Below are 16,592 nucleotides of genomic sequence, written 5' to 3' on the forward strand. Positions count from 1 at the left end.
GAAAAGAATATTTTAACTGAAAATATCAAAGTTATTGCATCGATTGAAATACAAATGATTTTTTTTTCATCTGGCTAGATGGCTTTGCTGACAGAGAAACCCTCTACCCAGGAGGAGACTGGGCTTTAGAAGAACTTCAGGAGTCATCTTGCTTCTGTATTAGGACAGGTGCATCTGGAGGTGCTTTCAAAGAGAGATGAGGTTACATGGTAGCAGGCTGACAAGTGCACCATGACTCTTTTTGGTTCCCTCTGGTGGACAGCTACAGTATTAAGCAGCACTGGGGCTTGTCTACACAGGGAAATTGATCAGAATTAGCTTGTTCTGCAGTAGCTACTTTGGTCATTTCCCCTGTGCTGAGAAGCCCGTCCAGTGACCATCAATGGGGTTCTACTCCTCTTCCCAACTCCACACGTTATATAGGGGATGTTGGGGGAAGCGGGGGATCATCAGGAGTAGAGAGACAGGAACTTGGATTATTGGAAGACTATGGCATTTGAGAATAATCAAGTGGCCCGATTCGGATCATCTTCACCCCTATGGCTGCTGAGTCAAATTCTTGTTCTCTGATACACCTGTGCAACCCCATTTTGTTTAAGTACACCTTCCTCTGAAGTATCTGGTGTTGACCATGGCCAAGACAGGACACTGCTCTAGACAGATCACCGATCTGACCCAGTATGACAATTACTGGGTACCTGAGTAAGGAAAGCCTCCCTATATGCCCTCAGGTTAGTGGGAAAAGTAAGAGCTAAATAAGCGAAATTCATAACCCAGTGCTCACCCACTATAAAGACAAACATCTGACACAAGATGTCTAAAAACAATTAATTTTATGGAGAACATTTTCCCAATGGACCACTCGGGCACAGCATGGTTTTGTGATAAAAGGTACTGCTGACGTGCATATTTGAAAAACTTACCATTTTATTATTGATTTCATGAAAATGAATCTCACAGACTTTTTCCACCACGTCTTCATTTTCAAAAGTTACGAAGCCAAATCCTATTTATTAAAAGAGAGAAAGAAGGAAAGTATAAGGAAAATATTAATTATGTTAAAACAACAGAGGCTTCATTTAAATATGGCATTTTATGGGCGGTTTGAATTTTTGTCACTTTTCACACACACGTGCACAATGAGATCCTGTCCAGGACTACGGCTCCTAGAAGCTACAGCAATACAAATTATTATTATTATTATTAATACTAATAATAATAATGCACATAACTACACATACACACATATACTTTCTATTGTGCCCTTATGGAAAACTTCTATATATTACACAAATTAAACAAAATATCCAATATTTAATAGGGTTCTGTCCTTCCTACAGATTTTCTGATCCATCCTATAGAATATTATAGACAACTATTTCCTTGCTACTGGGTGGCTCAAAAACCTAGAGAACAGAAATAATTCTCTATTACATTTTATAGGTGTTTGGAGTAATCCATGCAGACCCTATTACATTTCTGTGGAACCCTATTGGTTTCAGTTCTTCTTAAATTCCAAGAGACTTCTCCATTAGGGTTGATTCATTAAGCGACAAAGAACAAACATTCAAAAAGGAAGAGAAAATGATTCCTCATTTACCCAATACCACCATCAGTGAGAATAAAAAAAAAACTAATGATTTCACAAACATGTATCAGCACTTTCTGTTTGCCTCTGAGCAAACAAGAAATTTACTCATCTGTTATTTATAAGGTCAAAAGAGACTGGCTTTGCTCTCACAGGGAAGCAGTCACTATAGTAAGTGCTTCTTGGATCAAAGCAGGTCCTGGCTTGTCCTTTCAGCACATTGACACACTGAACCCTAAGGGTCAGCCAAGATTTGGAGGTGGTTATTTGTCCCTTTCTTCCTGAATTACTTCCTCAAATACCTCATCAGGACATCCTGAGGCCTTTAAGAAACTATTAAATTTTAAGACCTCTGATCTGATCACTCATCTTTTCTCTACTGCTGCTTCAAAGGAGCTATGGATTTGGGCCAGTTTAAGGTTGTTTGATGCATGCTGTCTGCCCGCCAGCTATACACTGTATTTACTCTGTTGGGTCCATGCTATCTTAGACACTCCACACTAAAGAATTTTGGCAGCAAGCTACAGCTCTGCATATTGATTTTTACCCATCTTTTCTAAAAACAAAACAAAACAAAAACCCCACAAGGCACCACCGTGTTACTTTCAAGCACTCAATGGATAAATATCAAAATCTATTAAGACAACATGAAGGCTCCCAATAAAACAATATAATAAACCCAAACTCCAAATTAGTACCAAAAAAGTATACACGATAATATATGAACAGAAATGAATGCTGCACTCAAAAGTCCATTGCAACTCGTGTTTTAAATGAAACCAAAATGATGGTGAAGGGACGGGAGATAAATAAGCTCACAACTGTCTAGTTTATTTTACATAAATAGTTTTGCACTAATAAACCAGCTGCACATGAGAAAGTTAGTATCTTGTTCACAGACACAGACACAGACACTGACACTGGGGAAGATACTCAGCTGGCATAAACTGATGGTGCTCTGCTGACTTCCATGAGCTATACTAACGCTAACTGAGAATGTGGCCTGTTGCATGGTACAAACCCAGAGATTCTTGTTATGAGGGAACACAGTACAAACCTTGACAATTCTCACTTTGCATCCACTAACCTGTTTCTTCATTCCCAAAACCTGGCCCTCCTCACTTTGATTCTTAGCAAAGATTCTGCAGCTGCTAAGTTGCTATAGTGAAGTCTTCTATTACTATGCCCTCCATTGCTTTAACACACACAGTACATTGGCTAGAAAACTTCATACTAGCAAATAATTAAAACTAAACTGTGCTTGTCAGAGTAAGTGAACAAACTACATTTTGCAGTGCATTGCCCTTGAAGTTGTGCATGTGTGTTTGCTAATTCATAAATTCACAGAACACTGCTATTCTCAATGGGTCTCTCAGTGATTAGAGTGAACTAGCAAGGTTTAAGCACTACCGGTTGATTGGTTTAGGAACACAGGGTAATTTTAATACTGTTGAATGCTTTCCCCCGACACCTCTCCTTAGGTAAATTACAACTCGGAATGGTTTCAAAATATCCTAGAAGTCACAACATCTGACTATTATGTTACATTAACATCCAAAGATTTCCCTTTGCATCTTTGTTCAGAAAGCTATTTTCCTCAGTACTTCAAGCATGCAGCATCTTGAATCATCTTATTCAAACTGGTCCCTTTATTTGTCTTCTAAATTGCTCGGCTTAATTCTTCCTTACAGAGGACTGCAGTTGCAACTAAAATTTTTGTGGTTAACGGACTAAACATGACATCCTAGGAATCTAGGGACCCACACTGTGTTAAGTAATTATTGGTGTTATTAGAGCAGCACACCACAGGGAACCAGTTTTGCCAAGCAGAATGAAATGTCCAGTCCAGTTCTGCAAGTCATTAATTGTTTGAGTTCCAGAAACTTCTTCATCATTAGTAACTCATTAGCGAATATTGCAGTGGAGGATTTCAGTTTCGATTTTTTTCAGGTCTCACTGCAAGTAACAAGAAGAGAAGGGGAATTTTCAGGAGATTAGCGTTAATATGCATAACTCCACCAGAAAACCCATCAAAATCATTACATGTTCAACCTAGGAAACAGGTTACTCCTTCCAACCTGCATCCATAAGGCAGAAATGCGGGTTTATGAAGAAATTATTTGTCTGATTAAAGAAGATAGACATATAGCGTTCTGGATTTACAGGTTTTATAATAGGAATAACAGAACAATCCAATGGTGTCAACACTCATTTGCAGGTTTTTAAAAGAGCTACACCATTTCAAACATGCCTGTCTATCTGGCTTGATGAGAGAAAACAAACTTGATTATGTCTAAAAACATTTATTTCTTCCTCTTGTGGAAAACCAAAGAAGCAATGAAACAATTAATTAACAGTAAATGCTATTCCTTAACTGTGTAATCATTTTACCTAGTGGATGCATTATCATCTGCAATGAATTAGTTAAAGTGATGATTAACAAAGGAAAACAAGAAGAATGCAGGATGACTGCGCGCTAGTGGCTAGATAGCAGGACAGGGAAACAGGAGGGTTCTGAATTATAAAGCTGAGATGGGACCATCAGCTCATTATGGGTGACATTCACTGTTGTGCGGAAGGGCCAGCACCACCTAAGTCTGACTTACAGGGTGAATTCACTCTTGTGACTTTGTGCTTCAAATCAAATGACTGTGGCAGAAACAAAGGTTAAATGAACCCCAAACCTTGGCCCTCGATTAAAAAAAATCATCAGGAAGTTGCAACAAAGCTGCAATTCCCAGTGTAAATATGTTACCCAAGTCCCTGTAATATGGGCATTAACCTGAAATTTTAAACCTAGCCAAAAACTTAAAAGAAAAAAAACCCCTTATCACTGAAGTATATAGGTTTCAAATCATGCTACGGACTGCCATAGGTTTCAAGTGGCAACCTGTGCTGAACCATCTCTCTTCCTCCATTAGAAGAATTCAACATTCTATGACTGCACACGCCTCTTCTAGTTTCTATTTGTAGCAGCCCTTGAGGAAAATAAAAAAAAATTATTTTTATTTTCCTGCAGGGAGTAACCACCTTAGTTTGCTGCATTCCTGTAGGGAACGAACCCATACTGGAGGGCCATGTCAGATCAAAACAAGAAGGAAGGGATGGATTCAAGCACTGGGTTTGTAATACCTACTGCCCCTAGAACCACATAGTCACATCCTGACTTAGCCTCCAGAGAGGGACCAACTGAGTTCAAGCATGGAACTCTACAACAGCCCTTAAAATCAAGGTGCGGTCTGCTCTTTATGGATAGGGTGACCAGACAGCAAGTGTGAAAAATTGGGACAGGATAATAGGCGCCTATATAAGACAGAGCCCCAAATATGAGGACTGTCCCTATAAAATCGGGACATCTGGTCACCCTACGTATGGACATAGCATTTGTCAAAGCAGAAGGCTTGTTCCCCCCTCCACCTCACCTATATACCAAACATCAGACATGGCCACAAATTCCCCTGCTGCTAATCTCCACCCCAGAGGTGGTGACATTTCAATAACTGCTGTATGTTTTACAGCGTCTGCAGGATCAAGCCCGTAGCTTGCAAAGTGCAATAGGATCAATGGCACTATGCTCACAACAACACCTTTGCCTTATGATCACTGACATTTAAAATTGATTGGAAAGCATCCAGTAGATTATAATCCACACATTTACAGCCACTTAAAACCTACAGGACATTCACCAAGAGATCACATCATATTTTAAATGCAGCAACTCCAAACAGATCATTTGCTCCGGAATCAAAACCTCATAAAGTAATCTGAGGTATATTTAAAATAAAATTTAAAAAACCCAGCTACCAACTTTTAACAACTGCATAAGAAAAATATTACTGTATGCATGCCCTTTTAGTCAGTATAATGAACACACACTCATTTTTAAATTACTCAAACTCTTCTAAAGCTTTCTGGCTCAAACAGTTGATTATTTCTTATGAGAGGTAACAGGAGTCAACAACAACAACAAAAAACATTCCACAGAAAGTGTACGAAAGAGATTAATACAAAACAAAGAAAGCTGTTTAAAATGGTGACAAAAATAGGATTCCAGTTGTCAAGGAGCACACATTTTAAAATGAAATTATACTGCATCCTCCTGAATGAAGCTATTATTGGAAGCTAACTAGCTCTATTTAAGAGATAAGCATTTAACAGAGTTAACAGTTGGGTTTTTTCCCCCCTTGATTCAAATGAATAAAACTGAATATTCATTTGAATAATCCTTTCTGTAAAAGAAAAGACAAAGAATAGGGGAAATATATAAAGGAGGAAACAAATGCCCCCAGATGAGAGCGTCTGAGCCAAGTGAGATCACTGAAGGAAGCAGCAACAGGACTCGTGACCTTCAGGTGAAAAAAAACCATTCCTTTATCATCTGCTCAAAAAAATCATTTAATCCCATTCACATATTGGTCAATGGCTGTTGATAGACACTGAAACTGGGCCCAGAACTTCTTCAGGGGGATTGATTGATGTAGTAAACACTATCACAGACAAAAGCAAATACGTCTAGATTCATTCTGTACACTGGTTTGGAAAGGCTAAGCATTCACATGAATGGATATTTATGTCACGTTCACTGAGCTCCAGCTCACAGCGAGTCAGAAAAATTGGGGGGGGGGGGAAGAGGGATGGATGGAGGGTTCCTGTGGAAATGTTTTTAATTTGGGGGGGAAAATCAAAACCCTAAATATTTCCATTCTGAAATGCTTCCACAATTCCTTCTAGGATTTGTAGTTTGGCTGTCTCATGCTCCCAGTCTTCTCTAGAGGCTGGGTTCCCTGGTTTACATTACCCATGATACACCACAAGCTCCTATCATGGTGAGGGGAGACTGTACATCATGGCAGCGGAGATGAAGTCTTCCTGGGGAGCCCATTCCATAGAGGAGAATGGGAACATGAGGCACCCAAACAACAACTCCCATAAGGCACAGCGTACTCAAAGAGTAGTTATCAATGGCTTACTATCACCTCTTCCACCCACTGTTCTATGTAGCTAAACAGAGTTACTCTGTAGTGACATTCTACCACAGTGCCCCACAAATAAGCGAAACACTGAAGCCATACAAGATTAAAACAATTTAAAATCAGCAGAAGTATAAATAAGTGCCAAGTGTCAATTGCTCAGAAAATCCTGCTCCTGTGTGCTCTGTGTTTTGGTTTTTCACACTTGAAGTCAGCTATATTTCACACCTCTGTCATCACTGGAAAGGGTTTGTGTCAGCTTTGGTGAAATAAAGCCGACACGACACCATTGTTATGAGACACAGCTATTTTCTCTTGCCAGTTAGCAGAAAGTTTTGGTATGGTCAAGAGTTTACCTCTGTGTACACGTATATTTAGTTACGTGTAGCTAGATCTACATACATGTACACACAGGCACACACACACACATAGAGCTTGTCCCTTAGCCATAGAATTATGTGAAAGCAGCAAAGTGTGCTAAAGGTACTTTCCCACCATACAGGGCATATAAGTCTTGATCTGACAAGTCCATGCATCCAACAAAGCAACGAGGTTGTGCTCTAGTGCAAGAGAGCAACTGAGGTTAAGCACTATGGCTGAGAATAAGCTAAATAAAATCTTCACCCAGAAATGATTCATAAAAGAAGGATGGTCCCATGGTTAAGGTACTGGACTAGGAGTTAGGATAGCTAGATTCAATGCCCACCTCTACCGCAGACTCCCTGTGACTGCAGGCAGCTCACTTTATCTCTAGGCCTCAGTTCCCCATCTGTAATGCTTCTGTTTCCCCACCCTTTGTCTATTTAAGCTGTAAGCTCTTTGGGGCAGGCTCTGTCTCTTACTAAGTGTTTGCACAGTACCTAGAGCAATTGGGCCTATATTCTACGCAGCAATTTTTCAGCCCCAGGGCCCACGCCCCAGGAGGTCATGTCAGCTGACACACGCCAGTCATGGTTTTTTTATCCCTGTGCAGATGTACACTACAGGCTACTATCATACAAATAATACACACTATAATCACCAAGCTCTACCATGACCTCACAATAATCTAAAGAGAGCAGAGCATGGAAAGGAGAAAACGTCTATCAAAGGAGACATGAGTTTAAGCACCATCTTCAGCACGCAAATAAATTCTCAGCCCTCACTTCTGCTGCTATGCAAGAATAACTTGGCAGTTGCATGGCAGTGCTTTTGTTAATGCAGGATCAGGTTTCTTTGCACTTGTCTCATACATGCCACGCTCTGCAGCTGCGTAGTCCTTGTGTTGACATTTGCACTGCGTAGAGTTGCCAAATTTCTACTTGCACAAAACCGAACACCCTTGCCCCGCCCCTCCTCCAAGGCTCCACCCCCTCTCACTCCATTTCCCCTGCCTTTGGCGCTCGTTCTCCCCATCGTCACTCGCTCATTTTCACCACTGGCTCAGGGGATTGGGAAGGGTGAAGTCTCCGCTGGGGGTGTGGGCTCGGGTGTGGGGCCAGGGATCAGCGGTTTGGGTTACAGGAGGGGGCTCCGGGCTAGGGCTGAGGGGTTCAAAGTGCAGGATGGGGCTCTGGGCTGGAGTGCAGGGGGGTGTGAGGGCTCCGGCTGGCTGCGGGTGCAGACTCTGTGGTGGGGATGAAGGGTTTGGGGTGCAGGAGGGTGCTCCGGGCTGGGATCGAGGGGTTCTGAGTGCAGGGGGGGGAGGGATCAGGGCTGAGGCAGGGGGTTGGGGCACGGGGAGGCGGGGTCGGGGTGCAGGCTTAAGGCGGCGCTTACCTCAGGCAGCTCTCTGAAGCAGCAGCATGTCCCCCCTCTGGCACCGACGTGGAGCCATGGCCAGGTGGCTCTGCGCATTGCCTCATCCGCAGGTGCTGCCTCCACAGCTCCCATTGGCCACGGTTCCCAGCCATTGGGAGCTGCACAGCAAGCACTTGGGGTGGTGGAGCGTGTGTAGCCCCCTGGCTGCCTCTCCGTGTAGGAGCCGGAGGGGGGACATGCAGCTGCTGCTGCTTAGGGAAGCTGCACGGAGCCACGGCAGGCAGGGAGCTTGCCTTAGCTTTGTTGTGCCACCAACCGGACTTTTAATGGCCCAGTCAGCAGTGCTGACCGGAGCGGCCAGGGTCCCTTTTTGTCGGGGCATTCCGGTCAAAAACCGGACACCTAGCAACCCTAGCACCGTGCACATCACCACGTCATCTGTGCACCGTGCAGGGTCAGGCCTACGGTAGATCCCCATCACCAGTAAACCTATCAGTTCCAGAGTTCATCCACCTGCCAATATACAGATGTTCTGATGGACGTAAATAACCACCCCATAATATCCATTTAAGAGGCACAGCTACATGACAAAATATTAAGACAGTACCACATCCGTTCTAATATTATTTCTTGGTACCTCATCTTCTAATCTGTATTTGCTTTATGACTCTCCTTTCTCCTCTACTTAAGCTCCTTAAGCTTAGATGCACAAAACCTCTCGTTCCACTGCAGCATTATTTATGCACCTGCTTTCTTGTTTACACCAATAGTTTTGGCAGCTGGTCGCTGTAAACGGTAATAAAATGCCTTTCAAAAAAATGAAGAAATGTGACCAGACAAGCCAGGCATAATATTAAAGTCCATGTCAATTAATTTTTCCTCTTCTTGATAAACAAGCCCCATTCCATCTATTAATAATGAGGGAAGAAACAAGAAAAGTTGACACTAGTTTAATTTATTTTCTCAACTTGCCTGGTCATATTTCTCTCTGTTGCAAAGCTTTCTGGTGCTGCTGGGAATTGCAAGTGGCTCTCACACAGTCGATGCATAGATTGGTGTGAATCAATATGGTTCTACGTTATTCACACATCCCACATAATCAGAAGGGAAAAAGTTACTTAGTAAGCTATCTCACACCTGAGGCTGTCAAACCTCCTTCTTATAATAAAATAAAATAATAATTAATAATAATAATAGTAATAATAAAAAAAGCCTTGTACCAGAAGGGTAGGGGAATATAGGAATCAGATGATGTAAATTTTGTTACCAAATCTTCTACTTAAAAACAAAGAAAAACAGAATTTACTAAGTCAGGAAGAAACATTTTCATAGCAAATGACAAAAAATCAGACGGGTTCCAAACTTTTTACTGGAGGAAGAGTTATTTATCAAGTGAAAAAGCCTAGAAATCAGGACTTCTGGCTTTGGAAGGAAGGGTTATCTGGTGCTTAAAGCAAGAATATGAGAGTCAGCACTCCTGGGTGCTAGCCCCAACTCTGCCACTGACCTACTATATAGCTCTGGACAAGTCATTTAACCCCTCTGTCTTTCTCAAAACCGGCACCTGGAGCATCCAGAAGAACAGACTCCTGCAAGGCTCAGTGTTGGCACATATTTAATGTATTTATCAATGACCTACTGGACACTATCACCAGGCAGTTCACATACACCCATGATCTTTGCTTGGCCTCAAGGACTGTGACTTCCAGAAGACTGGAGAAAACCTGAACAGTGATATGGCTGCGATAGCTGGCTACTGCACGAAATAGAGACTGAAACCAAATATATCAAAGACCGGGTCATCATGCTTCACTTAATAACATGTTCAGAGCCAGCTTGAGCTTAACATCTTCTTGACTGGTCTGCAGTTAGCTGTTTCTAAAATCGAGCCTTGCTGTCTTGCTTATGCGCAATCACTCTCTTGCTCTCTGACTCAGTTTCCTCACCTGTCAACTTGGTATAAATGAGGTCTGCTTCCCTAAGGTGCAGTGTGCGTAATTCATTAATGTATGTAAAGAGATCTGAATTCCTTGGATGAAAACTGCCATCATTTTAATTTCAATATAGAGATTTTTTTTTCCTACAACAGATGAAAATACAGTAAAAGCTGTGTTATCTGGCACTTTATCAACCGGAAAACTCTATTAACTGGCATTTCTGATATCTCCCAATACAAATCTTCAATCTAGTAATCGGGACTAGTATACTGCCCAGGAGGTTATGCTTCTGCACTCTACTTTTATGCAAAAGAGGCAGAAGACAAGTAAGCATGCTGATAACAGGGATTTATTCAAAAAAGCAGTTTCCAGGGTGTGTCATAGGGTCATTACAGATTCAGCCTAATCTCCTACCCCTTCCACATCTACAATGATAATTGATGTTGATAATGACCCTGAGACACTGCAAGATCCTGAAGTGCCTTCTGAATCATCAAAGAAAGATTAAATTATGTTCAGTATAGTTTTAGTGTTAATTGTAAGTTTTAGTGATCTGGGTGTACGCCACATGCTGCCCATTATGATATGTAGTGTCATAAGATAATCTAGTGTATAGAAAACTTTACTTGTGTACACCTAAGTGGTTCAAGAAACCAACCACTCTGCAGTGCATTACTACTACTGGATTGGTGAATACCTGTATACTGTGCTACTGTATTTTATATTTTATTCATTTTATTGTAGTCTAATTCTTTGAAAATTGGTATTCCATTGGTAAAGTATAACTCTCAGTTAACCGGAATATTTGATTAACTGGCACACACACCCCTACCCCATTCCCCCAATATGCCAGATAACAAAGCTTTTACTGGTTTCAGAGTAACAGCCGTGTTAGTCTGTATTCGCAAAAAGAAAAGGAGTACTTGTGGCACCTTGGAGACTAACCAATTTATCTGAGTACAAGCTTTCGTGAGCTACAGCTCACTTTTACTGTATCTGAGATTCCTCCCCAAAAAGTAGCTGTGTGTACAGAATACAGAACTCGTGCTTAGTCTTCATACGGAATGTAAGGCTGCCTTCTGCACTGGCTCCGGACCAGTCACGGAACGGTGGGTAGCAGCTGAGGGGAGTGTTTATGTGAGCTTTTCAAGCTTCTTAATTAGCACTGCTGCCTAGGAATGCTGGGGACCCATGTTCTAGTCCCACCGGCAACCTCACCCGCAGGATTCATTTACATTTTTGTTGGCATGCCTGTCTGTTTATTCAGCAAGGAGTGTGACACACTCGCCTCCATCACACAGAAAACATCACGCAGCTGTCGGCGTGTCAGATGTTCTCCCAGCCCCTACCCCACAGAAAGGAGTGGTGTAAAAGCAACTATAAACTCGCAAGCAAACCTAGGCAAGAAAGCAACATGGACAATAAGGAGGAACCAGGTGGCGGGAGTATTACAACACTGCCTTTCGCAAAAAAAGCATGAGCTATTATTCATTATTTGTAACAAGATAGTGCCTAAGGGCTCCAACTGAGACCAAACCAACAGCCACAGTGAAATGACTCAACTACAGAGCGAGGAAATGCCCTGTCTATTAGGCCAGGTCCAAGTATCATCACTGATATGGACAGATATAAATATATAATACACACATTCATATATATGCACGTGTGTCAGAAAAAGACTTTTTTATTTATATGCACACACTCCCTCCCGCCTTCACACCCCAAGTACATGAAAACGCCAGGAATAGTGATGATTGTATTTGAAGGCATAATATTCTGTACTGAGAATAAAGTCCCATCCCAGCAATGGGGGGTGGGAAGGAATGCCTATGGTCTAGGCTAGAAAATACCAACCTCATTTAGTTCTAAAGCGTGCTCTACACTACAGCAGCATTTCTCTCAATGACACTCATCAAGGCAGAAGATAAGCTCACAAATCCATTTGGCGTGTGCGTCTTGGGTTGGTCAGGAAACTAGTCGGGTTCCCATGACAGACACAGATATTACCGCAGTTAAGAAGTGCCAATATACGGGAGTAAATTCTCAAAATTAAATTGGCAGACAACTGCTTCAGATTGAGACCGCCACAAAAGGTGCTAGCATTTCAGTACTAACGCGGCAGGGAAGCAAAGAGCTGAGGTCAGCCACACAGCTGGATAAAGGGCACCAGGAAGATATTCCTCAGCTTTTGTTCTGGAGAACCGCAAGGCTCAGGTTCCCCTTCCATCCTCCCACTGCAAGGGACTGTCATTCAAGGGTATTTAAAAATATAGGTATCTAAGGAATGTGAAACTGCCATTTGGTCAGTTTAACAGGGGAAAACTCCACTCCAACAGGCTTCTGTGCCTAGATTTTCCCAGAGGCTGGGGGGCGGTTGCCCCTCCCTCAGAAGCACATAATTTCTGGACAAACTTTTCAAAATTTTCTGTGTTTTAGGTTAAGCTCCTAAAATCCATGTTCAGGAACCTAACTAAAAACACCCTGATTTTCAAAGGTGCTGGGTTCCTGTCCGCTTCGGAAGGTGTTGTGTTTGTGCAACACCTCTGAAAATTAGCCCGCTGGTGTTCAGGCACCGAAACCTGTGGAAGCACACAGCAGGTTACTTTTATTGTATGGTTACCTTTTATAGTGATAATCAAGGTGGGCCATTTCCAAGGAATTTATGTGGCCCCCAACTACCATAGTAATAGGGTCCTTACAATCTTTAAATTAAATTTACCTTCACAACACTTCTGTGATGTAGGGCAGTGCTATGATCCCCATGGGCCAGAGGGGGGAACTGAGGCATGGAGAGACAGTGTGACTAGCCAAGGGTCACATAGGATGTCTTGGGTAGAGCAGGAAATTGAACACAGGCCTCCCAAGTAACAGACTAGTTCCCTAACCATTGCACCATCCTCTCTCACACAGTGAGGAACAGAGTCTGGGACTCCTAACGCCCAGTCTCCTGTTCTGACCAATAAACATACTCCCTTCCTTCCTTCGGGCTTTGGCAGCTAGATCCACCCTTGCAGAGAAGGGCAGGAATCTGCTGTGTACTTGCTTCACAGTTGAGTGGACTCCAAGATTGAGTAGGACAGAGCATCAATGGAGAGGCAAAACTGCATGAACTAAACAAAAATACGACTTTTAGTTAAAGGGTAGGAGCCCCTTTGCTCCTAGTAATAAAATGGCACAGACTTAAGAGTTCATTATTCAGTTTTGCTCTTATATCAAAAGAATAGCTTTAACTAAAATATATTTGCAGCACTTGGTGTGAAAGGGGAAGTCTCGTTGCATATTACAAGCCACGTTAATGTAAGCTGCACCTGAACTCTTACTGATAAATTTTTCATAGCAACAAATCTTCATTAAAATTTTATTCGATTAGCATTCCGAAACCAAACCAAAGCGCTAAGTACATAATGACTAAAACATGCACTACATGGCAGCTTACAAAATGCCAGTTTTATGATATTGTTAATTAACAGAAGGCATTAATATGCCCACAGATCATTTAGAAGCATTAACAGTGACCTGAGAAAAATTGTGTGTATGGGCATGAGAGGTGCATTCGTGTCAGGGTTCCTTGCTTCATTTCTGTCTATAAAGAAAGCCTGAAAGTTTCTTTCCCCTCTAACCTCCCCAACAGTGTTTTCTGTTTCCTGCTTGGCTTTCTACATTAGAAATATCATGTCTTAACATCTAGGTTTTTGCTGGAGAATTCTAAAACTAATGTAATTGCGGCACCACAGGAGACTAAAATGTGAGTTAGAGAGAGGGGAAGGGGTTTTAGTTACATTATCTAAATCTCTATTACGTCTTTGCTTTTTTGTTAATACCTATTTAACTCCAACTTTGGATAACACTTGGGTGAAAAACTCTTTTTATTCAATATTCCTCACCCTCCCTGTACCTTCATCTGAAGACCGAGATGCTCTGGTTCTGGCCCTCCAAGGAGTCATAATGAAAAACCGGGGAGCTTGATATAAATTGGCCTTCTTTAACCACCAAGAAGGAAATTTTAAAAGTTCCAAATTGCTTTTAAATTCAATTAATCTATCTATATCTATCAAGTGAATTTTCCATCACACGTGAAAGCTACTTTTTTCAGGTTCATCAGCAAGACCTTTAATGTGCACGATCCAGGCCACATATGAAAACAAGATCCTTCTATGCAGAAAGGGATGGAAGTGCTAAACATCTTCTGCTTTGAGCAAGGGAGTGTCCTCCGGTTGCTTAACAGAGATCCCTGTTTAGGAGCAATCGCAATGGGTGTTGGAAATAACAATCGAAAGTACATATATAGCACCTTTCTTTAGAGGAAGAGTGCTCTATGAAGGAGGATGGAAGGAAGGGTGTTATTCAAATTTTACAGAGTGGGAAATCAAGGCACAGAGATTAGGCGGGACATGACGAAGGTCAGAGTCAGCAGCAATGTGGGTAGAATTCATGTTTCCTGACCTTTGGCCTCATTCTCTAACTACCAGGTGACTTTACCACCAAACCTCATCTATCATCAGTGGTATCTGCAACAAATGGTCCATACAGTGGTTGATGGAATCTCGTTTTCATGTCACAGAGCTCCTGAGTGCCTGGGGCATATTACTGTATGTCACAATTCTCTGCTTCTACCGTACCTTTCACAAGCGGATGCTGTAAATTTTAATTTAGTCTCTCACTCTCTTCTGAGATAAAGTTATCATCCTGATTTCCACAGTCAGGGAAAGTGAGGAACAAGGCAAGTGACCCGCCCAACATAATGCAGTGAATCAGTAGCAAAGATGGGAGCAGAACCCAAGAGTCCTGGCTCCCAGCCCTCCTTTCTAATCACAAGACAATACTGCTTCTTCTATTTTGGCCTCCATTGGGCCTCAGTTATTATTCTAAATTGGTAACCATCAGTCAAGTTCAATTACTTTGAAGCTGTATATCCACCAAGCAGTGGGTGAGAACAAAGGGAAACACTGCTGAAAAGGGCAGCAAGTAGCCACAGAAAGGTCACTCTCCCCTGCAAATGCTGGGATGAAAAGCTATTGCACCACAGATTTTAGTTAACCAGGTTAGGTTCATGAATTAAAACAAAGCTCTTTTCTAATTCATCTGTTGTGACCACTCCATGCTGTGCTGAAAAGTCCTGCCATTTCTATGTATTTGCCTACAGGCCTCAGAGAGTCTCTGCCTGTCTATTCTTCTACAGTTTATTACCAAATTTCTAAAATATTACATTTTTTATTATATCCAAATTCACTTTATTGCATTTGACAATACAGATAATCACATACCATATGCTCGAATGTTTTGAAACCAATGCATGTTGACAGCAGTTTTTATTCATGATGCATAATTCTATTCAGGGCTAACAAAAAAGCAATGAAGCACCAAGCCTGGTGTTAAGATTTTTTCCCCTTAACAACAGATTAACAATATTGCAAGGAGACAACGCTTTGCTTTCAGTCTAGATGGGAAATGTGCCTCGGCTGAAAAGATGGGTTTATCAAGGAGACACCCACCAAAATGTTTATAATTGTGACATTTCTTGGCATGATAACTTGTTTTGAAACCTGATATTAAATAGAGCGTTAAGAAAGCACAAGCCCAGGAACTGCGAGACTGGGTTCAGTTCTCTGTTCCGTCACAGCCTTCCTGTGTCTGTTTCTCAGCTATAAAACAGGGACAATAGCCCTACCCTGCCTCACAGGGGCGAAGCTTAACAAACATATTAAAGATTGTGAGAGCATAAACCCAAGATGTGACAGTATCTCAATAGGATGAGTATAAGTACCTAATCTAAGATAGAGAACTAGAAACACAGAGACGGACAGAAAACGTAAGCGGGAACTGAGAGACGAAATTCTGCTCCCTGGTTTCTGAACCCTCAGGAATAGCTTTGATTCAGCCATTGGTGGCTAGCAGATTGCTTAGTAGCACCTATACTGATGCATAAACCTAGGCCAGGGTAAACTGGGGTTTATATTTATTGAGCTATTTATGGTTTATCCCTACTTGTTATCCATTGAAATGTCACTGGAGTTTTGGCCCGCACATAGGAAATCTCTTCTTTATCTAGTACCAAGCTAATATTTGTCACTCCTTTGCCAGTGGAGTATGTGTACTTCCCCCTCCATTTATTTTCCTGATTGTTTAAAATTAGTCCCATGCTACCTATCGAAACATACTAAACCAGAATATTAAGCTCCCAAGTGACTGTTAGTGAGCAGCAGTGTTGTCAGCGACACCAAAATAAACCTCCTGCTGTTTCAGAGAGGTTCTCAGAAAGTGAATGTGTTCATATTCTATATTTTCTCCTTTTCCAAGTACAAGATAGCTTACAAGATAGCTTTCTGTGACCAGAGAGTGGGAGATTCACATATTATC

At 41.8% G+C, this 16,592-nt stretch overlaps 1 protein-coding gene across 15 annotated transcripts in view; it reads right to left on the reverse strand.

Annotated features, from left to right (window-relative positions):
• Positions 1 to 16,592, reverse strand: part of MSI2 (musashi RNA binding protein 2) — a 382,062-nt gene that overhangs the window by 95,780 nt on the left and 269,690 nt on the right. For all 15 annotated transcript variants that reach the window (XM_074974408.1, XM_074974416.1, XM_074974413.1 and 12 more), the window contains one exon: positions 924 to 1,006. In XM_074974408.1, coding sequence (XP_074830509.1) covers positions 924 to 1,006 — 83 coding nt within the window. The remainder of the gene's footprint in view (positions 1 to 923; positions 1,007 to 16,592) is intronic.

The sequence above is a fragment of the Natator depressus genome, chromosome 17, assembly GCF_965152275.1.
Source record: "Natator depressus isolate rNatDep1 chromosome 17, rNatDep2.hap1, whole genome shotgun sequence".
In the NCBI taxonomy this organism is placed as follows: Eukaryota; Metazoa; Chordata; order Testudines; family Cheloniidae; genus Natator; species Natator depressus.